The sequence below is a fragment of the Microcebus murinus genome, chromosome 11, assembly GCF_040939455.1.
Source record: "Microcebus murinus isolate Inina chromosome 11, M.murinus_Inina_mat1.0, whole genome shotgun sequence".
Lineage (NCBI taxonomy): Eukaryota > Metazoa > Chordata > Mammalia > Primates > Cheirogaleidae > Microcebus > Microcebus murinus.
In genome coordinates this window covers 70,204,248-70,230,984 of record NC_134114.1, presented here as the reverse complement: position 1 = coordinate 70,230,984, position 26,737 = coordinate 70,204,248, and the positions used below count along the sequence as shown (strand labels likewise).

Sequence of the window (26,737 nt, the reverse complement as noted above, 5' to 3'; positions counted from 1 at the left end):
TCTATATATAATGTATTTGGATTGCCTTCTATTAATCCTCAAAGAAAGCTATTTATTTACCTACTGCTGTCCTCTACTGCATTTTACCATAGTATTGTTTTTAACTCATCTATGTGCTGCATCATAATAATTTCATTCACCAGAAATTTTAAATTCATTCCCCATTATGGAAAATAATATTAGTTTGCTTTTATTTTATTATATGAAGCCATCTAGGATTATAAACCTCTTGCATTTGAATTTTAATGTATTTAGTTATTTAGCTTGATGAAATATTTCCATTGCAGGACATTACAAGTCTCCAGAAAAAGTTGAGGAAGGAATAGGAGAGCTTATGGAAATAATTTTAGCAGATACATAAAGTATCTTTTTTAAGATTTTTAAATCATTAGTGAAAATAAACCTATTGTTCTGAGCATATTTTGAATTTCACTATTTTTACAGCCGCTTGTAAATGTGAAAGACCTTGTTATAAAAAAAAATTCTCTGTTGCATTTGGGCAAGAAATGTAGCTAGCTCTAAATACTCATAGAAAGATCAGGTGTCTTCAGGAAGAGCCAGCTTCAATTTTAACTGCTCTCCCAATATTCATTTATATTCTCATTCTCTCTCTCTCTCTCTCTCTCTCTCTCTCTCTCTCTCTCTCTCTCTCTCTCTCTCTCTCTCTCTCATTCTCTCTCTCTCTCTCTCTCTCTCTCTTTCTCTCTCTTTCTCTCCCCTTCTCTCCCCTTCTCTCTCCTCCCTCCTCTCTCTCTCCTCTCTTCTTCCTTCTCCTTTTCCTTCTTATAATACAGAGACTGAATTACAATTTGGCATTATTTTTGATTAGGACTTAGTCATAGGTCCTCAAAATGTGAGTAGCTGTTTCTGTTTCATTATATACCAGCTTTGGCATAGATTGATTTAAACTTGTTAACTAGGATGTTCATTTATTCTGAGAATGAAAACCAAGAGAATCATTGTTAGATGGCATTTTGTATCCTTAAAACAATTTTAAAGGAAGAGAGGCTGCCATCTTGTGTATGCTGGGTTTATTGCTACATAAAAGTAGAGCTGTTCAGACCAAGTTTAGTTCTGTGTTGAACATAAATTACATTAAAAGCTAAACAATTACATCAAATATCGAAGTGTCCATCATTGTCCTCACTCCTTAAAAAAAAAAAAAAGAATAAAAAATAAATAAAACACAGCATTGGACATATGCATTCTTTTACTACATGAGAAAACATCATATAAACCATCTAATTTCCTCTTTTTTAAACAACTGAATCCTGAAATTCAGAAACAAACAAATGATATTCCCTAGGTCTAGACTACTTTAGAACTTTTTTTTTTGGGGGGGGGGTGTATATCTTAGTATCTAGAAATTTTAAATCATGAGATTTATATTTATAAAATAAAATAATGTTTTTAATAACACATTCTGAAGTTAAGGCACTCTGATAAAATGGATAAGTGAAAGATTGCTCTTGAATATGACATTAATAACATAGAATCTGAATTCTATTGTAGGGCTAACATTTCCTAGATTCAACTCTCATATTTTTTGCCCTGTTTTCATTTCACTATCACTATAAAAAGTATTTCAATGAAGAGAATGTCCTAGCTAATACCAACAAAGCATACGTTGCTACAAAATGGAAACCACAAACTATGCCTTACAGTTGCCCTAAACTTTGGTTTTCATAGCAGGACCACAGGCCTTGCAATAATTTGATAAGTAGTAGTGCCATCTTGTGGACATATGCAATATTGCAACAAAACAGCACTAGCGTGATTTTTTTTTTTTGAGTTCTTGGAATCAACAAACTATATCTTTTTTGTATACTATGTTAATATATTTATTAAAGATTAACTACATACTAATGGCTTGGATTTACTTGGAATTCTATTACAATAAAGTGATTTAAATTCTCTGAAAATTTAATTACAATAAAATAACTTCTAAAACATGTGAAACTTCCTTATTATGAAGTCTTATAAGGTAGAATTTTACAAAGAGAGATCCAAGGATTATTTGTCCTAATAGTTTCACTCAATAAAAGTGGGCCCTACAGTTAAGCCTGGTAAATGCTACATGTCATTCCCCTTCTTGGAGAGTCATAGTGAATATTAGCTTATTTAAAGGCTAGAGAAAAATCTATTTAAGTTTCTTCTAAACCAGTATTTTCTAAGTATGTTTGACCATAGAACTCCTTTTTTTAAAAAAAGCAAAAAATAGTTAGATATTATCTAGATAATATCTGACTGAAATAAACTTGGTAAAAAAACACTTTCAAACATAGAAGGTTAGAGCATTAGTTATAAATCTTTCACTGAACCTAAATTAAAAGAACAATGTCTCCAGGTACACACATGGGAATCACAACAACCTGAAGGTCTTGAGCTATTAAGGATTCTCAATCACTAAAGGTTCCCTAGGTTAAGAACTTGAAAATGATTAGAACTTTCTTAGAGAAACTTGGCCATTAAAAATTATTAAATTTTAATAATGGCACCTAGAGGCCTCTAAGTCATGGTTGGAAAGAGAGACATGCATTAATTTTACCTAAAGAGTCAAAACAAAGCAGGGAAAATTAAAGGACTGACTTGCCATGAGTATACACCTGTATCTGTTTTTTCTGTAGTTATGAAATTTGCTGACATATTTGCCATCTCCAAACCAGGCCCACCCTGAGACCAAAACTACACATTTATAAAATATCACACCGTCATAATGTGTTTTCAGAGACCCTAAAAAACAGCCTCTTTCTCTCCTTGACAACAGTCCCTGACATCTTTTTGTCTATTATAGACTCAAAAATATGTTAACTCTTAGACCTACTCGTGTTAGCTGAGATTTTACATCTTCAGGTCATTGGATATTCACTGTCTCAAATGGCATCAAGGATATGACACAAAGTATGAAGAATGTTCCATTTGGAGGCAATCTAGTGTAGCAGTTAAGTTCAATTCCAGCAGCCTCGCTGCATGACTTTAGGGAATTGATGCACTTGTTTCATGCTGCAGTTTCTTCAACTGTAAACTCAATCGAACTCATCTCATAGGCTTGTTAAGTGGTATGTTATATCTGATAATATAAGTGTTTAATAAATCTTAGCTATAGTGATCTAAGTTTCCATTTATAATGTAAGTGATATCACCAAGACGTAGTGAACCACTCGGCAGAATTCTAAGAACCAGCTATACCTAACCCTCAGGAGATCTTGCCAGTCAACCTATACAGTGGTTGAGGAAAATGTCACTGGGAAAGAGCAAGAAGCAAATTTCTTCTCAAAAAGATTTATTTTTGTGTATATAGGTCTCTGTGCTAAATTACTGGAAGTTTTATCGGTCTTTGTATATAATAGCAGAACTAAATGGAGTTGGATACTAATACTGGTAACTGCTGAGAAACCCAACAAGGCCAGGTTTTCTGAGATCGCCTGTCTTGTAACAAGATTATTCACAGTTTGGGGGGAACAAAGAAATAGAGCATAATAACCACACCTTGAAATGGGTGAATGTTTTGTAATGATGTGCAAGAAAAAGCAGTAACTGAACTGGCCTCTAGATTTGAGATTGAGTCTGGATCCTGTCACATTCTTACCAACAATATGACCTGGATTTCTCATCTGTAAAACAGAAGCCATAGTAGACTTCCTGGGACATGGTAGTGATTAAATAAATTATAATTGTGAGAGTTTTATAGACCAGAGTAAGTTACTTGTCAATGTTAGTATTATTTACAATATCCAAATGGACCCAACAGACATGTACAGAACATTTCATCCAACAGCAGAAGAATACACATTATTTCCAAGAACACACAAAACTTCCTCCAGGATACCAGGATACATCATATGTTAGGCCACAAAACAAGTCTTAACAAATTTAAAAAGACTGAAATCATATCTATCTTTTCTGACCACAATGGTATGAAAATAAAAATCAACAACAGAAGTACCACCAATATGGTACTGGCATTAAAACAGACACATAGACCAATGGAACAGAATAGAGAGCCTAGAAATAAATCCACCATACATGGCCAAATAATTTTTTACAAATATGCTGAGAACACTCATGGGAGGAAAAAATTCTTTTCAATAAATGATGCTGGGAAAACTGGATATCCATATGTATAAGAATGAGATCTGACCCTATATCACACCATATACAAACATCAATTCAAAATAGATTAAAGACTTACATGTAAGACATGAAACTGAAGAACTACCAGAATGAAACAGAGCAAACATTCCTTGATATTGGTCTTGGAAATGATTTTTTGAGTGTGATACCAAAAGTACAGACAACAAAAGCAAAAATAGACAAATGGGAATATATTAAACTAAAGAGATTTGCACAACAAAAAAATTTAAAAAATCAACAACATGAAAAAGTAATCTATGCAGTAGGAGAAAATATTTGCACATCATACATCTGATAAGAAGCTAATAGCTAAAATATATAAGGAATTACTACAACTCAATAGCAAAACAAACAAACAGAAAGTTTTTGCTTTCTGTGACAATGTCTCACACTGTTGCCCAGGCTAGAGTGCACTGGCTTCATTATAGCTCACTGCAACCTAAAACATCTGGGCTCAAGTGATCCCCCTGCATCAGCCTCCCAAGTAGCTGGGATTATAGATGTATACCACCATGCCTGGTTAGTTTTTTGTAGAGATAGGATCTTCCTATGTTGCTCAGGCTGTTTTTGAATTTCTGCCGTCAAGCGATCCTCCTGCCTTGGTTTCCCAAAGTTCTAGGGTTACAGGCATGAGACACCATGTACAGCCACAACTTGATTTTTAAAAATGAGCAAAGGACCTGAATAGACATTTTTCCAAAGAAGACATATAAATAGCCAACAAGCATATGAAAAGTTCCTCAGAACCACTGATTATCAGTGAAATGTAAATTAAAATCACACTGAGATATCACCTCACACCTGTTAGTCTGGCTATGATTTAAAAAAAAAAAAAAAAAAGAAAGATAACAAGTGTTGGCCAGGGTATGAAGAAAAGGTAACCCTTATATACTATTGATGGGAATATAAATTGGTACAGCCATTATGGAGAACAGTACAGAGGTTCCTTAAAAAAAGAAAAGAAAGAAAGAAAAGAAAACAAAAGAAACTACCATATGACCCAGCAATCCCACTGCTGGATATTTATCCAAATCAAGATCTAGAGAAGATATTAACACTCTCATGTTTATTAAAACAGTATTCACAGTAGCCAAAATATAGAAACAACCTAAATGTCTATCAGTGAATGAATGGTGCTACGGTTTGAAAGTATATGTCCCCCCAACATTCATATGTTAGAACCTGAGACCCAATGTGATAGTTTTATGAGGTGGGGGTTTTACTAGGTGATTAAGTCAAAGTATTCTGTTCTCGTGAATGGGATTAATACCATTATAAAGGGCTTGAGGCGACTAGCTATGCCCTTTTGTCCTCTGCCTTCTACCATGCAGGACATAGCAACAACTACGAAACAGGTGCCATCTTGGAAACAGGTAGCAATCCTTCACCAGACACCAAGATTGCCAGCACCTTGATCTTGGCTTCCCAGCCTCTAGAACTGTAAGAAATAAACTTACATTGTTTCTAGATTACCCAGTCTAAGATATTTTTTTATAGCATCCCAGAACAGACTAAGACAAATAGGTACAGAAAATGTAGTATACACATATGATGCAATATTATTCAGCCTTTAAAAAGAAACAAATCCTGCAATGTGCAACAACATCGGTGAATCTGGAGGACTTTATGCTAAGTGAATAAGCCAAGCACAGAAAGACAAATATTACATGATCTCATTTATGCATGGAATCTAAAAGAGTCAAAATCAAAGAAGCCACAGAGTAGAATGGTAGTTACCAGAGGCTGAGGGGTTTGGAGTTTGGGAGTAGGGGAGATTAGCAAGATGTTGGTCAAAGGATACAAAATTTCAGTTATATGGAAGGAATAAATTCAAGAAATCTATTGTACAACATGGTGATTATAGTTAATAACAATGTATTGGATACGAGAAAATTGCTCAGAGATTTTTAAGTGTTTTCACCACAAATAAGCATATGAAGTACTGTATGTTAATTAGTTTAATTAGCCATTCCACAGTGTATACATATTTTATTTTTATTTTTTATTTTTATTTTATTTATTTATTTTTTTTCTTTGCTTTTTTTTTTCTTTTTTTTTTTTTCTTTCGGCATATGATGGGGGTACAGATTTTAAGGTTTCAATAAATGCCTTTTCCCCCCTCCCCCCACAAGTCTGAGTCTCCAGCATGACCATCCCCCAGACGGTGCACATCTCACTCATTATGTAGTGTATACATATTTTAAACCATCATGCTATACACCATAAGTATATATAATTTTTATTTGTCAATTAAAAATAAGAAAAAGAAAGAAATTCTGTCATCTGTAACATATGGATGGACCTGGAGGACATTATGCTAAGTGACATAAGCTAAACACAGAAAGACAAATACTGAATTATCTCACTTACATGTGGAATATAAAATAGTCAAATTCATAAAAGCAGAGAGTAGGATGGTGGTTGCCATGGGCTGGGATCAGAGAGGTAGCGGAGAGATGATGGTTAAAGTATACAAACTTTCAATTATGCAAAATAAATAAGTTCTAGAGATCTGTATAACACAGTGCCTATAGCTAATAATACTATATTGTATTCTAAGTGTTTTCTAAAAGGGTAGATCTTTTTTTAAATACTATTACCATAAAATAATAATAATAGGGAAGGAAGAAACTTTGGAAGGTGAGGGGTTTGTATATAGTCTTGATGGTGGTGATGGTTTCACAGTGTTTACTTATTCATTGAGCTTTATACATTAAATAAATACAGCTTTTTACATGTTAATCACACCTCAATAAAGTGGTTGAAAAATTATTAAACATAATTAGCTAATGCTAAAAACAAAACAAAAACCAAAAATCAACTTACTGAGTGCCTACTCTGCGCCAAACACTGTGCCATGTGCTATGGTAGAATCCTGGTCTTCATGGGGCTGCATCCAGTGGGGTAAAAACATACAACAAACAGGTAGGCATGCATTCTACAAATGTATACATACAAATATTTACAAATGTATACATACAAATGTAACTTATATAATGATTAGTACTACTAGGAAAAGAATATAGGTCAATAGAGAGAAATAGCAGAGAGACCTAATTCAGTGGGGAGGTTGAGGAAGGTATCCCTGAGAAAATTATATTTAAATTGAGACCTGGAGGATGAGAAAGTATCAACCAGACAGAAGGGGAAGACAAGGAGGAACCTTTTAAGCAGTGATGCTAATTAGCATATGCAAAGATTGGAAGCAGAAAATAACTTCCACTGATAAGTGAGCTGGAACATAATAAGGGACACAAGATGAAGTTGGGAAAGTAGCAAGTCCTATAAACCATGTTACAGATTTTGGGTTTTATCATAGGTATGCTATGGGTCTGAATATTTGTGTCCCCTCAAAATTCATATGTTGAAACCTAATCCCCAATGTGATGCTATAATATTAAGAAGTGGGGCCTTTGGGGAGGTAACTAGGTCATGAGGGTAGAGCCCTCGTGAGCAGAATTAGTGTCCTTATAGCAGGGGCACAAGAGAGCTGCCTTGCACCTTCCCCACTTGAGGATGCAGCAGGAAGGTGCCATCTATGAACCAGAGCGGGCCCCCACCAAACACCAAATCTGATGGTGCCTTAGTCTTGGACTTCTTAGCCTTTAGAACTATAAGAAATTTCTATTTATATGCTACCGAGTTTAACATATTTTGTTATAGCACCCCAAGCGAACTAAAATAAGATGTAATTGAAAGTTGTTGAGATATGTTAAGCAAAGAAGTGGAAGATTAAATTTGCGGTTTTAAAAGGTCAATCTGGCTGCTACACAGAGAATTAATGGAGGGGGCCACAGTGGATATGAAAAGCCCAGTTAGGAGGTTATTATAGTACAGGGAAGGAATCATGGTCACTTAACTAGAATGCGAGCAGAGAAGATAGATCCAAGTATATTTTGGAGGAGAATCAATCACACTCAGTAGTGCCCTAGATACAGAGTATGATGGTTCTGGGGGATGGTCATGCTGGAAACTCAGACTTGTGGGGGGGCAGGGGGGGAGGGCATTTATTGAAACCTTAAAATCTGTACCCCCATAATATGCTGAAATAAAAAAAAAATAAAAAAAAAAAAGAATAACTTCAGGGTTCTTGCTGGAGCAACTGTCAAATAATGAAGCCATTAAGTTTTGCACATGTTAACAGAAGGATGTCTTGTTCCCAAGTGGAAGTGTCACAAGGCAGCAGGAAAAGAAGGCTGAACTGTAGATGTAATCGGTCATCAGCTCATGATTGGGATTTAAATTCATGGGAATGGATGGTAGAGGTTTTAAGAAAACGTGAAATGCATGAAGAGAAGACTTGCCTGAGTAAGCGTTGAGAAAGAATACTGAGAAGAGTGGCCAACGAAGAGGGCAGGGCCATGAAGTAGAAGGCAGAAGGAGAGGGTGGTCAACAGTGTTCAGTGTGCAGACAGGTCATTGGAACATGAGTTGACAACGTGGAAGCCATAGTGACCTTGGCAAGACCTCCTCAGAGAATGAATGGAAGCAGAAGCTTCAATGGAATGGCTTAAAGGATAAAGAGAGATAGACATAAAATTTGAAATGGACATGTATAGAAAATGCTTTAGAAGTTTCGCAGACATTCAAAATGAGTAGTGCCTGGCGGGCAGGGTAATTTAGGATAAGGGATCATGGAGCATGTTAGAATGCTGAGAAAGAGCTGCCTGTCAACAAGTAGGAGTTGAAGGTGATAGTGAAAACGCTGAACTAGCTGAGCAGCTGAGAGAGGGTGGGATGCAGAGCACATGTGGAAAGGATGCAGTGGCTTCGCAAGGGAAGCCACAGCTCTAGAATGTGCTTCTAGCCTCTCCTGCCTGCTGCTGCCATCAGAGTAGAATCTGCAAAGATGCAATCTTTGCAGTGGCCCATAGAGTGGCATCCAAGGACATGAATGTTCCCTTGTTCCCTTTCACTGTGCCCCTGAAGAACAGGACTTGGACAGAAGTTATAACACTTGCTCTTTTATAACAATGACAAAGAAAAGGGTGGGTGCAGAAAGATGAAGGTGTTGACTTCTATTTTATAATGAAATATGAAACAAGTGTTGATTATTATTACTGTTATTATTATATATTCTCTTAAGTAGTATTAATAGCTAACATTGAGTGCTTACCATATACCACGCACGAAGGCACTACTCTAGGTACTTTGTATAAATTGACCTATTTAATTCTTGCAAAACCCTCTAAGGGTTTTTTTTTTTTACATAATTTCTATATTATTAATGTACAGAGAATTTAAATAACTTTATCAGCTAGTAAACAGAAGAGCCTAAATTCGAACCCAGCCCATCTGGCTCCAAATGTATGTTCTATTCTTTTATGATAGATTAATTAATTTCTAGTTGCTGAAGGTAGGCACCGAGTAGTAATCATTTTACTAAAATTTCATTTTTAGAAAACATAGCTAATCATAAAAATAAGACTTGAACACTTGTTTTGTAAGTTCCAATTGTTACAGAAAATGATGCAGTTGCTGTGTTCATACACTGGACTATTGGCAGAGATGAGTCTGCCGATAGAAGCAAGCCTTGGGTGAAAGCTGGGGTAGAAGGTAGAGGTGAGGCATGCTCCTGTTTCAGGTGTAGAATCTGGTGATCTAAGAGAAACTGCAGACCTTATTATAAACAGGGAAATGGACTCAGCTGGGGTGTTTACAGGGCCAGAGCCTGACACTTGAGCAACACCAGAGATCCCAGGGCAGGGAAGAGACCCAGAATTACAGAAAACATCCAAGACTCCAGCATGGCATCTGTTGGTTGACTTTTCCATAGTGCCCTCAGTTTAACAGCAATTCTTAACTGTATATAGATTTCTTTCTCTCTCTCTCTTTGCCTGTCTGTCTGTCCCCCCCCCCTTTCTTTCTCTCTTTCTCTCTCTGGATTATGTTTTGTGCTCTCAGGTTTTTGCTTATTTAAGAAATCTTTCCCACCTTTTTGAATCCTGTATGTTCTATTGGCTTTATAGATTCACAATTCACATGCAGCTATTTGAATTGTCAGGAGTCCATCTTTGCATATGGCACAAGGTGGGGATATGGCTTCACCCTGGTCCATATAATCAGTCAAGTTTCCTAGAACCATCTACTTAACAGTTCATCTTTTCTCCATTTTTTTGTGTTGTAAACTTTATCAAAATAGAATGTTCCCATTAGCCTATTTTTGAGGTTTCTAAGGAGTCTAGACCACTCACCTATTTATTATTGCACTCACACCGTTTTTATTTTGGAGGGTCCATTTCAGCTCTGCTGCCATCTGTCTCCTGTAAGTCTTAAGTTTCTCTTGGAACCATTGCTCTGATTCCAAAGTACTCTAAAAAGAACAACTTTTTCTATAGGCTTTCAGAAGTCTTTTTTTTTTATTTGAGCATATTACAGGTTACAAATGTTTAGGTTACATATATTGCCTTTGCCCCACCTGAGTCAGAGCTTCAAGTGTGTCCATCCCCAGACAGTGTGCACCACACCCAGTAGGGTGATTATACCCATCTCCTCCTCCCCTGTCCCACCCGCCTGACAGCCAATGAATGTTACTACTCTATGTGTACATAAGTGTTGATCGATTTGTACCAATTTAATGGTGAATGTATGTGGTGATTGTTTTTCCATTCTTGTGATACTTCACTTAGTAGAATGGGCTCTAGCTCTATCCAGGATAATACAAGAGGTGTTAGATCACTATTGTTTTTTGTGTCTGAGTAGAGCTCCATGGTATACATATGCCACATTTTACTAATCAAATCATGTATTGATGGGCACTTGGGGTGTTTCCACACCTTTGCAATTGAGAATTGTGCTGCTATAAACATTCGAATGCAGATGTCTTTTTTATAGAATGTCTTTTTTTCCCTTTGGGTAGATGTCCAGTGATGGTATTGCTGGATCAAATGGTAGTTCCACTTTTAGCTCTTTGAGGTATCTCCATATTACTTTCCACAGAGATTGTACTAATTTGCAGTCCCACTAGCAGTGTATGAGTATTCCTATCTCTTTGCATCCAAGCCAACATTTATTGTTTGGGGACTTTTTGATAAAAGCCATTCTTACTGGAGTTAAGTGATATCTCATTGTGGTTTCAATTTTACATTTCTGATGATTAGAGATGTTGAACATTTTTTCATATTTTCATTAGCCATTTGTCTTCTTGTGAAAAGTTTCTGTTCATGTCCTTTGCCCACTTTTTAATGAAGTTGTTTAATTTTTTTTCTTGCTGATTTTCCTGAGTTCTATATAGATTCTAATTATCAGCCCTTTATCAGATGTGTACCATGTGAATATTTTTCCCCTTCTGTAGGTTCTCTGTTTGCCTTTGTGATAGTTTCCTTGGCTGTGGAGAAGCTTTTTAATTTGATCAGGTCTCACTTATTTATTTTTATTGTTGCTATGATTGCCTTTCAGGTCATCTTCATAAATCCTTTGGTTAGGCCAATGTCTATAAAAGTGTTTTCAACATTTTGTTATAGAATTCTTATAGTTTCATGGCTTAGCTTTAAGTCTGTTATCCACCATGAGTTGATCTTTGTGAGAGGTGAGAGATAGGAATCTTGTTTCAGTCTTCTACATGTGGCTATCCAGTTTTCCCAGCACCATTTATTGAATAAGGATTCTTTCCCCCAGTGTCTGTTTTTGTCTGCTTTGTCAAAGATTAGATGACTATATGAGGTTGTTATATCTGGGTTCTCAGTTCTGTTCCATTGGTCTATGTCTCTGTTCTTGTGCAAATACCACGCTGTTTTAGTTTCTATAGACTTGTAGGATAACTTGAAGTCTGGTAAATTGATGCCTCCCAATTTGTTCTTTTTGCTTAATATTGCTTTTGCTATATGGGATCTTCTCTGGTTCCATACGAAGCATAGAATTATTTTTTCTAGATCTGTGAAAAATGATGTTGGTATTTTAACAGAGATTGCATTGAATCTATAGATCACTTTGGGTAGTATAGACATTTTAACAATGTTGATTCTGCTGAACAACGAGCATGGTATGGCTTTCCACCTGTTTATGTCCTCTGCTATTTCCTTCCTCAGTGTTTCATACTTCTCCCTGTAGAGATCTTTCATCTCCTTAATTAAATATATTCCTAGGTATTTTATTTTCTTTGTTGCTACTGTGAAGGGTATTGAGTCTTTGATTTGGTTCTCAGCTTGACTGTTGTTGACATTTATGAATGCTACTGATATGTGTACATTGATTTTGTAACCTGATAGTTCACTGAATTTGTTGATCAATTCCAGTAGTCTCATGGAAGAATCTTTGGGGGTTTCTAGGTATATGATCATATGGTCAGCAAAGAGTGATAGTTTGAAATCTTCTGTCTCCATTTGGATACCCTTGATTTCCTTCTCTTGTCTGATTGCTCTGGCTAGGACATCCAGCACTATGTTGAATAGAAGAGGTGACAGTGGGCAACCTTGTCTGGTTGCAGTTCTAAGTGGGAATGCTTTCAGTTTTTCACTGTTCAGTATGATGTTGGCTGTGGGTTTGTAATATATGGCTTGTATCATTTTTAGTTAAGTCCTCTCTATGCCTATTTTGCTATATGATCTTATCATAGAAGGTTGCTGAATTTTGCCGAATGCTTTTTCTGCATCTATTGAGAGGATTATATGGTCTTTGTTTTTACTTCTATTTACATGGTAAATTACATTTATAGATTTCTGTGTGTTGAACCATCCCTGCATCTCTGGGATGAAACCCACTTTGTCATGATGGATTATTTTTTTGATAAGCACCTGAATTTGGTTTGCTAGAATTTTGTTGAGAATTTTTGCATCTATATTCATAAGGGATATTGATCTGTAGCTATCTTTTTTTGTTACAGCCTTTCCTGGTTTCGGCATCAGGGTGATGTCAGCTTCATAAAACATGTTGGGGAGGACTCCTTCCTTCTCAATGTTGTGGAATAATATCTGCAGGATAGGTACCAGTTCTTCTTTGTAGGTCTGGTAAAATTCAGGTGTGAAACCATCTGGTCCAGGACTTTTGTTTTTAGGAAGGAATTTATTGCTGTTTCAATTTCGATACTTGATATTGGTCTGTTCAGGAATTCTATTTCTTCCTGATTGAGCCTAGGGTGGCTGTGTGTTTCTAAGAATTTGTCCATTTCCTCCACATTTTCAAGTTTATGTGCATATTCATTGGAAACTGGCATAGAGGTTTTTATAGTATTCATGGATATTTTTTATTTGTGCGGTATGAGTTTTAATTTCTCCTTTTTCATTCCTGATTGAGCTTGCTAGAATCCTTTCTTTTCTGCTTCTGGTTAATCTAGCAAGAGGCATGTCAATTTTGTTTATTTTTTCAAAGAACCAACCTTTTGTTTTATTAATCTTCCATATAGCTTTTTTGTTGTTGTTGTTGTTGTCGTTATTGATTTTATTTAGTTCTGCTCTAATCTTTGTTATTTCTTTTCTTCTGTTGGATTTGGAGTTGGTTTGCTCATATTTTTCCAGTTCTTTGAGAAAATTCATTATATTGTCGATTTGTGATCTTTCAGTCGTTTGGATGTAAGCATTTATGGATATGAATTTTCCTCCCAGGACTGCTTTAGATGTATGTGTTCCACCGATTTTGATAACTTGTGTCTCCTTTATCATTTAGTTCAAAGAATCTTTTGATTTCCATCATAATTTCCTCCTTATCCTAATAATCGCTCAGCAGAAGGTTGTTTAGTTTCCATGACTTTGTGTAGAGATGAAAGTTTCTGTTTGAGTTGATTTCTAATTTTATTCCACTGTGGTCTGAGAAGATGCATGGTATAATTTCTATTTTACCATGCATTTTAAATTTGTTGAGACATGCTTTGTGGACTAGGATATGGTCAATCTTAAAGAATGTGTCATTAGCTGATGAGAAAAACATATATTTAGTGATTTGGGGGTAGAATGTTCTGTAAATGTCAGTCAGGCTCATTTGTTTTAAAGTTCTGCTTAAGTCCATTGTTTGTTTTGTGTTTGGAGGATCTCTTCTGCTCTGTCAGAAGGATATTGAAGTCTCTGACTACTATGCTGTTGCTGTTTATCATTTTGTTTCGATCAAGTAGGGTTTACTTTATGAATCTGGGTCCACCTGAGTTAGATTCATAAATATTTAGAATTGTTATGTCTTCCTGTTGAATTGTACTCTTCATCATTATATAGTGACCAACTTTGTCTTTCATTACTTTTGTTGATTTGTAGACTAAGTTATCTGAAATCAGAACTGCTCTGCCAGCTTTCTTTTGACTTCCATTTGCATGGAATATTGTTTTCTATCCCTTCCCCTTGAGTCCAAATGCATCCTTGTGAGTTAGATGTGTTTCCTGAAGACAGCGAATACTTGGCTTGTATATATTTATCCATTCGGCTAGCCTATGTCTCTTTAGGGAGCAGTTTAAGCCATTCACATTTATTGAAAGAATTGATAAGTGGAGTAGATGTAAAAGAACATTTTTTAAAAAAAAATCTTGTAACTTCTTTTCAAATTTTAAAATTCTTCTTTCTTAATCTCAGATTGTCATTTGTTAATGCACTCTCACTGGCTCCTTTTGCCACCTAATCTTCTAATGTGCTTTGTGCTTAAAATTGTTAAAATTTTGCATAAGGAGAGTAAACAGTGATCTTGCAAGAAAAGGGCAAGAGATTTAGCACATGTTCTTTGAGACATCTGTTTTAGACCCTCAGAGACCTTTCCTTGTTCTCAGCTATCACCCTCAGAGTGTAACTTTGAAGGCCAGGATTTTATAGTCTATGCACAGGAAAGGAGAGCTTTGGAATTCAGTTTTGAAAGGTGACACCATGAAATTTTGCCTGGCAACACTGGAAATATTTAACTATGGAAAGTTACTTAGAGCAGAGATTCCTAATTTTCTTTTATTTCCATCAAACAATTTTACAGAATACCTCCCTTAAGTCATTTATATATTCATTTGTTCACCAACTGTTTATTGAGGACCTACAATATGTCATATTCTGTACTAAGTGCTGTAGATATAAAAAACAGTGATCCAAATAGCTTGGATCTTATGGAGCTTATTACGCTTTAGCGGGTGGTAGTAGTTACATAGATTATTTTTGAAACCAATGGCAATAGTTCATCTAGCGCATAACTGAGAAAATTCAAATGAGTACATGGGTTTTACTCTCTCTCAAAATATTAATAGTTAAATCAGCTTAAGATAATTTATTTTCTTTTTTATAGTTACTAGATTTTACCAAGAGAAATTTCAGATTAATCTCTATGATTTATAACTTGAATTAAATGTACATATTCAGCATGCAATAGAGTGTTTTTAAATACCAGGGCAACATTACAGGATAAAGATAAGAAGATATAATAATAACAATAATATACTATCACTTCAATATATAAGGAAAATTTTAGGAAAAACACTTAATACTTATTTTCCCATGTGATAAGTTTCATTTAACTTTTCTTCCCTTATATACTTGCTGATAATTCAATGAGTGACTCTCTTCTATAGAAAGGCACAATTAACATGGATCAATCTGTATCTCTTTAACAGGGACAAGTGATCCATATGTGAAGTTTAAAATTGGAGGAAAAGAAGTTTTTAGAAGTAAAACAATACACAAGAACCTCAACCCTGTGTGGGAAGAAAAAGCTTGCATTCTTGTTGATCATCTTAGGGAGCCATTGTACATAAAGGTGAGCCACTTATTTTTTTTTTACTCTGATAGAAACTGACATTGAAATCTCTGTTTAATGTTTTTTTCTATCATGTCTCTTTGTCTGATGAGATTTTTCACCGGAGATATATTCTGCTATTCACAGCTCTAATCTATGGATAATGTGATAGAAGTGAATTAGAGGGTGGGAGAGCTAGCAGGAGCATTTTTCTTCAGGACAGTTCTACTGCCAGTCATCATGGAGGATCATGAACTACTTCTCCTCCTGCTTGGTGTTGTTAACAGATTTAGCACACTTTGGGAGCATATAAAAGCAAGATGCCATATAAGCTAGCAAGAAGGAAAGCTTTAACAGAAACCAAGTTTTCTGTTTAAGAATTATATTCTTTTAGATCTACCATTCCCAGTTGCAAACCAAATGCTTTACATGGAAGATGAGAAGAATGAAAATGATAGAAGAGAAAAATTCCTACCTCTGTTGTATTATCCAAAATAGGAGGAAAAGTCTTTCCTCTCATTTGATGTAGTTAAAAGAAAGAGAAAAACTTAAGGAGGTTACAACCTAATTCTTTGTTTCAACCCTATTCCTTGTTTATTTTCACACCTGGCTTCCCTTTCATTCATATCTCTAGACACTTACATTCATTTTTGCTTCTATGTCATGACTATCCATTCAGTGACCAAATCTTTTGCTACTTTTACCACAATACATGCCCCGCCCTTTTCTGAAAGTTGTCACTACCAATACATAAGCCAAAACTCTCTTTCAGCAATCACTAGGCATACTCCTACCCTCAAATCTTCATTGTCTTCCCTCTAGTTGTTTCTCTCCTCTGCAGAGAAAAAGAAGAAATAATCAAGATGTTATTAAAATTATAGCAGGGCAGTTTATAAGAGTGATGAAAAGAGATTCCACTAAGCATATAGTTAAAATGTTTCTAGAAGACATCATGGGGAGAATAGACCCATATTTGCATAAGACATTGTCTCCAGTGGACATTGGATACAGGAATTCAATGAAATAGAATTAGCTGCTTCTAATCTATGATGTGTGCTGGCAGAATAATTATTAATGTGAGCATTGTTCATAGCCAACCCTACATCCCCCAAAGGAAGACCTTTATAGTCAGATGTTTCTCCTCTGCTCTTCCCCTCTAGAGAGAAAGAAATATCCACATGATAAAAAAGGAATTACCTTCATAGTAAAGAGCTGAGATAGGGAAGGAAAGAGGAATAACGAAAAGACAAGTGGGCTGTGAAGTTTTATTTCTGGGTGGGGAGGTGGGTGGTCAGGAGGGATGGGTTGGAGCAGCTGCAGTTGTGAAGAAAATAGATAGGAAAAGAAAGCAGGTGCTAATAAGGGGAGCCATAGACCGTTTGGATTTCATTAATGTCACTTAAGTGAAAAATCATGGAAGGAAAGAGATTGGTTTTTAATTACATCTGCTTTGGATCTATCTTTCTTTAGAAGGATATTACTCCATGAAAGAGCCATGTCAATGTCCTACCTCTAAAAGGATTACAAATTAACTTCCCAAAGTTTCATTAAACATTGGATGTGTCCTTTTGCTATTCTCTTGTGCTCAAGAATGAGTATTCATTTATGTAGAAATCCAAATGTCAAAATGCATATTTCAAAAGGAATGTCTTAGTAGGCTCAAAAAACAAATAAACAAAAATCTGAAATAAACAAACAAGAGTGGTGGTAAAAAAATTTTTTTTTGTTTTGAGAGCAAGAATATGGACATATATATGCTGTGACAGAAGATAGTGCCACTCCATGCAGGGAAAATGCTGCAATATATGTGCAGTCCTTCTGCCCAATGAAGCCCACTTCAGACTCAGGGTGCAAGGTTTTTAGTGGAAGCTGGTCACTTGGGCACAATAACCAGCACAACTATCAAAATTCTAGACTTCCAGAAGGAAAGGAGGTGTTCAGTATACCAGATAAGTAAAGCAGCCTTATCAATGGAAATGTTTCAAAAGCCAAGTTCCTAGATGTAAGCCAAGAGCCAATCCTGTAAGCTCAAGCACATTACCTCTTTCCTGCACATCCTTAGTTCCTATCTTTCTCTCATACTGAATATTTAATTTATCAGTTATTTATGTCAGCTCCACCATCAATGTATATCCTAAATTTGACCACTTCTCACCACCCTGACATCTAATCCAAAGACACCATCAACTCTTTTTAGGACCCCTGGTCTACCCGCTTACAGTATTTCTCTTAGTAAGAATGTAAATTACCAAGTAGCTTTGATGTGAACATTATAAGACATAAGTTAGATTATACTACTTCCATGCATGAAATCTTCCAGAGACTTCCACCATGCTCAGAATGAAACCCAGTCATATGATGGTGGACACTGCATAGTCTAAGCTCCAACTAATATCCCAGCACCCTTCTCTTACGACTTTCTAGCCACACTGCCCTCTGGCTAGTTTTTTCAGTGCCTTTCCTATTCCCTCCTTCTACCTTTCACTTAGATGCTTCCCTCTCTTTTTGTCCTTCCTAAACATCATATATAAATGACAGTTCTCATCACTCCTGTACTATGAAATATTTTTCTCCATAGCACTTATCACTGCTTGGCATATATATTTGTTTATTGTCTGTACCCCCCTCCCATATGTAAGCTCCAAGAAAGCAATGACTTTGACCATTTTGTACACTGCTGTATTTCAGGTACCTAGAACATGTATCTGGCACATTGTGGGTGCTCACTAAATGTTTCTTAAATAAATGAGTTAATAAATGCATGAATCATCTGGACTACCAAGCCAAAACTCCCCTGAAGCCATAATCACCTATAAACATTGTAGTCATTTGAGCTAGAAATTCCCATTCATGTCAAAGCCAGTGAGTTGAGATTTCTATGGCTTGTAACCAAAGCATTTTAATTGATAGACTCCCCAATGCATTTTTTGGTGGACAGTTGAAATAAGATAAATTCATTGCTTCAAATAAAATATTTATTGTTCTAAACTCACTTGAGAATGAAGAAAGGTGTTAACAAGTCCCAAGCAACTTCTACCTAATGCCACATAATGTTTCCAAATAATAGAGTAGAGGCTCCATGAAAGCAAGGATCTTATCTATTAATAATTTATTCATGTTTGAAATCCCAGTGCTTCTCCCAGAACAAGTGCCTAAGATATTTTTGTTAAATTTAAACATGGTTCTGTTTACAAAACCCAATATGAGATTTGAATTTCACTTCTTCCTAGCCCTAGTATTTGGGGGTAAAATCTAACATTTTTCGGCTTTGAATTCTTTATCTGAACAATAGAAACAGCAATACCTGTTAACCAGGTTGTGCAAGAGTTAAAATTTTAAATCTGTATATTATATCTAATATAGTGCCTAGCTTATAGTAATGTTGGACAAACATTATAAACATGAACTGTTTTTATTGCAGTGGAGTACCTTTTCCTATTTTATTTCTCTGCTATGCTGTGTATTTCTGAAGTTCCACCTAAAGCAAGGCTCCCTCTGACAACTAGTTTATAGAGCTTGGAACTGAGTAGCATAGCTAATGATTTCATTAATGAATGGATGCTGGTGTTTCCATTCTTTCTCATGTTTATGCCTTTGCAGATTAATAGGAACTGAGAACTAAGGCAAATATGTAGCATTAAGATAATAGGAGGGAGCATATATTCAGGCCAACTTGAATCTATCTTCCTGAGTTGCAGTCCTCAAATGGCCCAAATAAAATCTCTACTTATTAAAAAAAAAATTAAAAAGGCAATAGGAAAGACTGTCATTATCAGGGTAAAAAGGCTTTGGATGTTGAGTCACCCAGTTGGGCTGTCTACACTAATTAATTCACTGGATTAACCACTTGCCACCTCATATGTGTACAAGTACCTCAGGTGTTCTCATTGATTATATATGCCACCTACCTCGTCTCCAAGATTTTAAGCCCAAGGGTGATATGATTAGAAGAGATTGCATAAAAGAAATTTCTCTAATGTTTTGGTATAAATTTTATGTTGTGAAATACACTGCTGCAGCCACTTGCAGATATCGAGGTGTCAGTTGCACAAGGCATGCAATATATGCATGTGATATGCCGCTGAGCAGATGACTAAAGCTCAGAAGAGTAATTGATCAAGAAGAATATTTATTGCAGGAGTGCTGAGTGTTCTACAATAAATGTACTCCTGAAAGGTTGTATGTAAATCAAACGACTGCAAATTGAATAATTTAAAGGCATTAGGGGAGCTTACTACTTAAATAAATCCCCTTGTGACTGTTCACACCTAAGAATCCTTTTGTAATGCAAGGTATTTATATTTAAATATCAATTTTTTACATATTTAACTTTTTAAAAATTGAAGTACACCTGTACTAGAGGAAAAAACAGTAACTGATTTAAGGCTGCTATACCTACTATTTCTTCTGTTTTGAGTTTTCTAACTGTTGTGCCAAGAATTAATTGGATACAGGGGTGCTGCGCTATTGATTCTCTCAGCTTCATGGATGCTCACATCCTGAAGAGTCCAGTGGTCATCCATTCAAGAGAAGATTTATCTGTTTATGCTCAATTATGCCAATGTTCAATTCAACAATTTTCTATCTGAAAAGTCAGCACAATTCTAAACCTCATCTAGTAGCATTTTTTTTAATCTTAAAGGCTTTCCCTGATCTTCCTTGTTGTTCTTTCTCTTATTACCCCATTCTTTTCCTTAAACACTTACCAAAATTTGCAGTTGCATATCACCTGTGCACTTCCTTGTGTAGCATCTGGCTCCTGCACTAAACTGTGAGCATTGACAATGTCAGTTTGGCTCACCACTATTTATTCAGTGCCTAGAATATTGCCTGGAACATAATAAGTATTTAATCAATATTGGCCAAGAGAATGAATGAGTGAGAAAACTAATAGATGGATGGAAGTTAGCCAGTTCCCATTTACTTAGAGTCCTCTGGAAATGGCCCTAACTGATCTAGCTCTGAGCCATCCCTCCAACTTCCTTCCATTCTCCATCTCTTTCAATTTGCTTCAACTCCAATGGCTTCTTGTTGATTCTTAAACACATCAATCTCTCTTCTTTGCTTGGCCATTTCCTCTGGCTGGAGTGCTCTTCCCCATGCTGGCATGGCATACACCTTCCCATTATTTGATTGTCTACACAAATACACTTCCCTAGAAAGGTCTTCCTGGACTCCCTCTCTAAAATAGTATCTCCCAACACAGCCCTTAGACTTTTATTTTTCTCCATAGCACTCATCACTGAACTGTGCGTATCTATTTAGGTATCTATTAACTGTCTCAGCCCCTAAGACATTGTCTGTCTTACCACAGTATGAATGAGAACCTTACAAGGCTGGGCATGGTGGCTCACCCCTGTAATCCTAGCATATTGGGAAGCCTAGGTGGGAGGACTGCTTGAGGCCAGGAGCTCAAGACCAGCCTGAATAAGAGTGAGAACCATCTCTACAGAAAATAGAAAAATTAGCCCGGCATTGTGGTATATACCTGTAGTCACCCGGGTGGCTGAGGCAGGAGGATCACTAGAGCCCAGGAGTTTGAGGTTGCAGTGAGCTATGATAATACCATTGCAATCTAGCCTGGATGACAGAACAAGACACTGTCTCAAAAAAAAAAAAAAAGAATCATGTAAGACACAGAAGATAATGGATAGAAAGTATTGACAAAAGGAAAAATGTATTCTTTCTTTTCTTTTACATTTGTTTTATTGATGTTAGTCACATTAATCTTATCTCCCAGTAATTGCTTGTGACAATAAAACCTTTAATTTAATTGTAATATAACTTTACAAAATACTTTAATCATATCACAATATTTACTTATTTGTATGTTTAAAATGGCATTATCCTATAATATCATAGAATTTATCTTCAGTGATCTAAAAATTATGAAAAAATGGAATCATATTCTTATTACCCATAGCCCTATATGGAAGATATAATTGTTGAATTTTATACTAACTTACTTTGTCTTCTAGTAATGCTAATATCCCTTCTATGAGAAAAAACAAAATTCTAAGCCTTTGTTTTCCACAGTTTTTAAGATTTACTATATTTTATTTGATTTCGTTACATTTACCTTAAAGTCCTATTTGATACAAATCAACAATATTAAGTAAAACAATGAAATGTAATTTCCTTTGAATGTTTTGTGAGACCCTAATATTCCAAACTACAAAAACAAACAAAAAAAGAAACAAAAAATATTAGTATGTTTTTGGTGACATGAATAACCAATATTTTATCATCAAAACATTTATCATTTAAAACTTACATTGGAATTATTTATAACAGTGCCTTGTCTCTTTGGCTTCTTAGGTATTTGACTATGATTTTGGACTACAGGATGACTTTATGGGCTCAGCCTTTCTGGATCTTACACAACTGGAGTTAAACAGGTAACTTTTGAACTGTTGTAATATCACTACACCTTGTTATGAAGCTGGGCTTGTGTAATAGAAAATTTCAGCCAATCTGGGTTCTAATTACTGTACTGTCATTTATAACTACAAGCCTTCACACTAGCAAGACTTTTTAAGTCCATCTTTCTCATCTACTCTATGGGAATAATAGCATCCTCCATGACTACCTCATTTGACAACAACTATTCAGCAGAAAAATTCCTGGACACCTGCTCTATCCCTGAGCACTGTGCTAAGCACCAGGAATCTAGAGATAAAAGACACATTCCTTGTTCTCACATTGCTCTCAGGGGTCCTCAAACAGGGGACCAGTTTTTAAACAGGGCCAGTTCACTGTCCCTCAGGCCGTTGGAGGGCTATTGGAGAGTGCTGTGCACATTCTACACATGCGCACTGTGGGCCCAGGACAAGTCGGCTGCTAAGCAGGACAGGTAGCAGTGGCAAAAACACCCGGTGGGCCAGAAAAATGTCCTCGGCAGGCTGCTTGTGGCCCATGGGCCGTAGTTTGAGGACCCCTGGCTCATATGGTCACAGTGGAAGATAAAGAAGATTATGCATATTAATTCTAATTATTAATTTAAGAATCAGGCTACTATGTATGAAATAAAAAGCATACCCTTTGCTTCAAAAATAGCAGATCTCTTATCACTCGAACTGTCGCGCCCGCCTTGCCAGCAAGGAAGACGCGGCAACCGGAGTTCTTCTGACAGCGCTTTAATGGGGATTGCTTAACTGGTTACATGCGGAAGACCCCGAGGAGCTCTCGGAGCGGGCTTATATAGGCACTAAGTACATTAGGCAGAATCTGATTGGCTCACGCAAGAGACCTCATTAGCATACTTGATGAGACAGGAAAAGCCCCTACACCTGCGTGGTTCACCCTGTTTATCAGTCCCGTAGTATGGGTGTGACCAGGAAGCCGGCGCCATCAATGGCGTTAACACCGCGCCCCACATCGAACCAAGATAGAATCTGATTTGTCATCACTAGTTACCATCACCAGTTTGCCAGAACTAGATTACCAAGAAGTTCTCCTAAAGTGGAGGCATATTGGTTCTGTTTGCTCAGTTACATTATTTATCATGGCTCAACTAGGTGGAAAGTTATATTGTTTTTACTAATATTAGTCATTCATTATACCAAATAGTGGGATTTTTATTTTTCAAAATGCATTTCAATATAGAAACTAAGAATTGATTAGCATTACAGAAGAAAAATAATAGTTTTTACAAAGGTGAAGCAGTACTGGAATGGGTTGCAAAGGAAGCTGTGAAATTTTCTTTGATGGTTTTAAGGAGAAAGCATTCCTGTTTTAGATAATCATGTTACATCATGATCATGGCAGGGATAGTGGAAAATAGGAAAGCAGACTGATGGGCCCGATTGCTACTTTGAATTTCTGTAAATGTAGATAAGTAGAAAAATATAAAAAGTAGAACCCCCTAATGTGTTACAGTCAGCTAAGTCTGAGCATAGTCGCAGCTTATTGGTCTTCCAGTGTTCATTTTTGCTTCAGACTGGATAAAAAGACAGCCTTTCTTGTACTTTCTGCACATCCTCTATTCTGATCTACAGCTTAGCACACACCTCCCTGCAAAGATCTTATGCAAAGGTCTACAGAGAAAGTAACGGTGCCCTTCGTAGTATTGTATGGAGTCCATTAGCATGAAAACTGAGCTCAAACTAGAATGCACTGTACTTTTCTTCTATAAAGGCCACAATTACTTTCTCTGTAGGCCTTTGCATAAGGATTTCCAAATTACCGGCCTTAACCCCAAAGCATAAATTTCTATTTTTCTCTATTAGAGAGAAATCACTGGTGAAAAATAATTTAAATGGAAAAATATGAAATAATTTTAAAAATTAAAAGAGATTATATAAGCATTTGGTGTGTATTTTACCACATTACATATTGTATGTATTTCATTAACAATTCTTTCCCCTTAAAACCATATAAACATCAAATTGCTACTTTTTAAAATCACATATTTATGTTGCTGTTTCATTCTCTGTATAAATCAGTAGTCTTTGGGTGTAGAAAATAGATACTAGTAGTAGCCATATAAATACTTATGCTACTGTATAATGCATTAAGGTATCTTTTTGAAAGAAAATAGAAGATACATCACAAAGCAATTACAAATGTTCTTAAATCTTTATTATGTAATCATTAAAAAATACAATGAAGTTTTTACTATTAATTTTATGTACATATGCTATAATGCCTAATATGTATTTATTAAAATAAAAAGAACAAGTTGTTCCAATCTAACCATAATGATTAGCTATAACTTAGTATTAGTATAATTTAGTATAATTAGTATAAATTAGTATTAGAGCAATTTGCATCGCAGCTATTATAACTTGTGTATATTACCAGCCTGACAGGTTGCTTATGGTTCAGTTAAAACCCCTGACAGCAAAGAATTGTTCATATGTTTTATGAGATCGTTCCTCAACTTGGCAAAGTAAGCATCCTGTGAAAGATTTTCAAGTACCATAAAATCTTAGCTTTGAAAAGTAACTGTGGTTTTCAATCCTGGTTGTGTGAGAAAATCGTTTGGGGAGCTTTATAAATATATAGACTCCAGAACCCACTCCTGATCTACAGAACCATAGTCATCAGGGGTGGAGTCCAGGAATATGCACTTTTTGTGCTTCCTAGTTGATTCTGATGTGCAGCCAAGATTGAAAGTTCTCATCCCCAACAAGCCCTCTCTCTAGTACTAGATTCAACTGTATCATATGCCAAAAGTTAAGCTCCATGAAGATGAGGATCAGACCTTGGTCTTGACCTCTGGTTTTTATCCAGAGCCTATGTTAATACATGCTTTGTAAATGAAATGAATGAGTAAACAACTGAACCAGCAAAGGAGCATTCCTAATTTGCCAATATTTCAAGATTTTGTTTAGTACTAGATATTCCAACAGACCCTTAGATGTAAACCATAAAGGTGGGCACTAACCCTTATTTGTTTAACATTAATTGAGGTATGCAAGCAAGATGTTACCTATGCATTGTCAGTTAAATGTGTATTTTGCATTGTTTTTAGAAAATGATTGTGAGCAATATTGAGTTATTCATAATCTCTTTCTCAGAGATGCTTATTGAATTCCAAAGCCTGTATTACCTAACTCTTATAACTATTGATTTCCTTGTCTTTCAGAATCTAAAAATTGTTGAGGAGTAAGTTTAAATAGCAGAAAAAAAAGAAGCATTACTTTAAATGTTGGATGTTCTTTTAAATAATTACACATTTTTTCAAGTATCTCTATATTTGATATCTAGCAATTATATTTTGTATTTTCCTCTTCTTTCACTCACCTGTTTACTGTAAATCATATTGCTGCTTAAAAAAATCCTAAAGAACTAAAAGGAAGCCAGGGGTCAACAAATGACCCTCATTGAATTGCTGGGCTCAAATTTATTAAAAATAGCTGGTACTACTTTCTGTGGAGTTAGAGATCAAAGAAAAGGGACTGATAGGTTTCTCAATAGGGTTGTCATTTCTTTGCCTTTTCAGCAACTTTCTAGAATCCCATGAAGGACAGAAATTCATCCAGTGAATTCAGATATACCAAATTGGCTGTCCCATAGTTTATTGGGTACCTTAATACAATGATGATATTTTAATAACAACAAAAATTGTACCAAGAAAATAAACAAAGGCAAAATTGTTTTTCCCCTTTTAAAATACTAAATTGTTTATAAAAATTATATATATATTTGGCTTATGCATTTAATAACTATTTAAAGTCTAAATATTTTATATCCCAGGCCCACAGATGTGACCCTCACTCTGAAGGATCCCCATTACCCTGACCATGATCTTGGGATCATTTTGCTCTCGGTGGTTCTTACCCCTAAAGAAGGAGAGTCCAGGGATGTGGTAAGTTCCCCACAACCTAGCAGGAGCTCTTTCTTTTCTCACTTATTCAATGTTGAGAGCCTTCTTGGACACAGAGTTGATAATAAAGAGAAGCTGCATATGAAAATCTGGCCTGTTCTTTGTATCTGTGAGTATCCTGGGTATGGCCAGGCCATGCTCATTGTATTAATATCTTTTCAACTCAAATTTCCCATTCCATGCTCCAGATCAGAACCTCTTGTTATAAATAAGAAACAGATTTGCAGCTTTTATTTTCACTTTACTGCTGAATTTCATATATGTTATATTGTAGGCAAATACTGGTATTCATTCAGGGAATATATTTATTAGTGACTTGAATCTTTGAAATTCCATGTTGAAGAGTAGTATCCAGACCCTCCTATTTTGACTGTATTGTCAGGTGAACCGTAACAAAGAAAATGAGTTGAAATTATAACAGAGTTTCTGCTTTCTGGTATTTGTTTACTGAATGATAAGTGAGTACTTTTCATCTTTTTGATGGGCTTCCGTATCAGTATTACCCATTTTTCAGCACTAGCTGTCTGTACTTCCTTGCACACCATGCTGCTATGAGAAAATGACAAGGGATATACAGAGGAGCCAATGACTCCCATGCCATCGAAGTGACATTAAAAAATATCAGGTTTGGCCCACATCAGTATGCTT

The 26,737-nt window shown here is 35.8% G+C and overlaps 1 protein-coding gene across 8 annotated transcripts in view; it reads left to right on the top strand.

Annotated features, from left to right (window-relative positions):
* MCTP1 (multiple C2 and transmembrane domain containing 1) overlaps nt 1–26,737 on the top strand; it is a 496,961-nt gene that overhangs the window by 251,618 nt on the left and 218,606 nt on the right. For all 8 annotated transcript variants that reach the window (XM_076008188.1, XM_020290177.2, XM_076008190.1 and 5 more), the window contains exons 3-5: nt 15,638–15,780; nt 22,078–22,157; nt 25,960–26,071. In XM_076008188.1, coding sequence (XP_075864303.1) covers nt 15,638–15,780; nt 22,078–22,157; nt 25,960–26,071 — 335 coding nt within the window. The remainder of the gene's footprint in view (nt 1–15,637; nt 15,781–22,077; nt 22,158–25,959; nt 26,072–26,737) is intronic.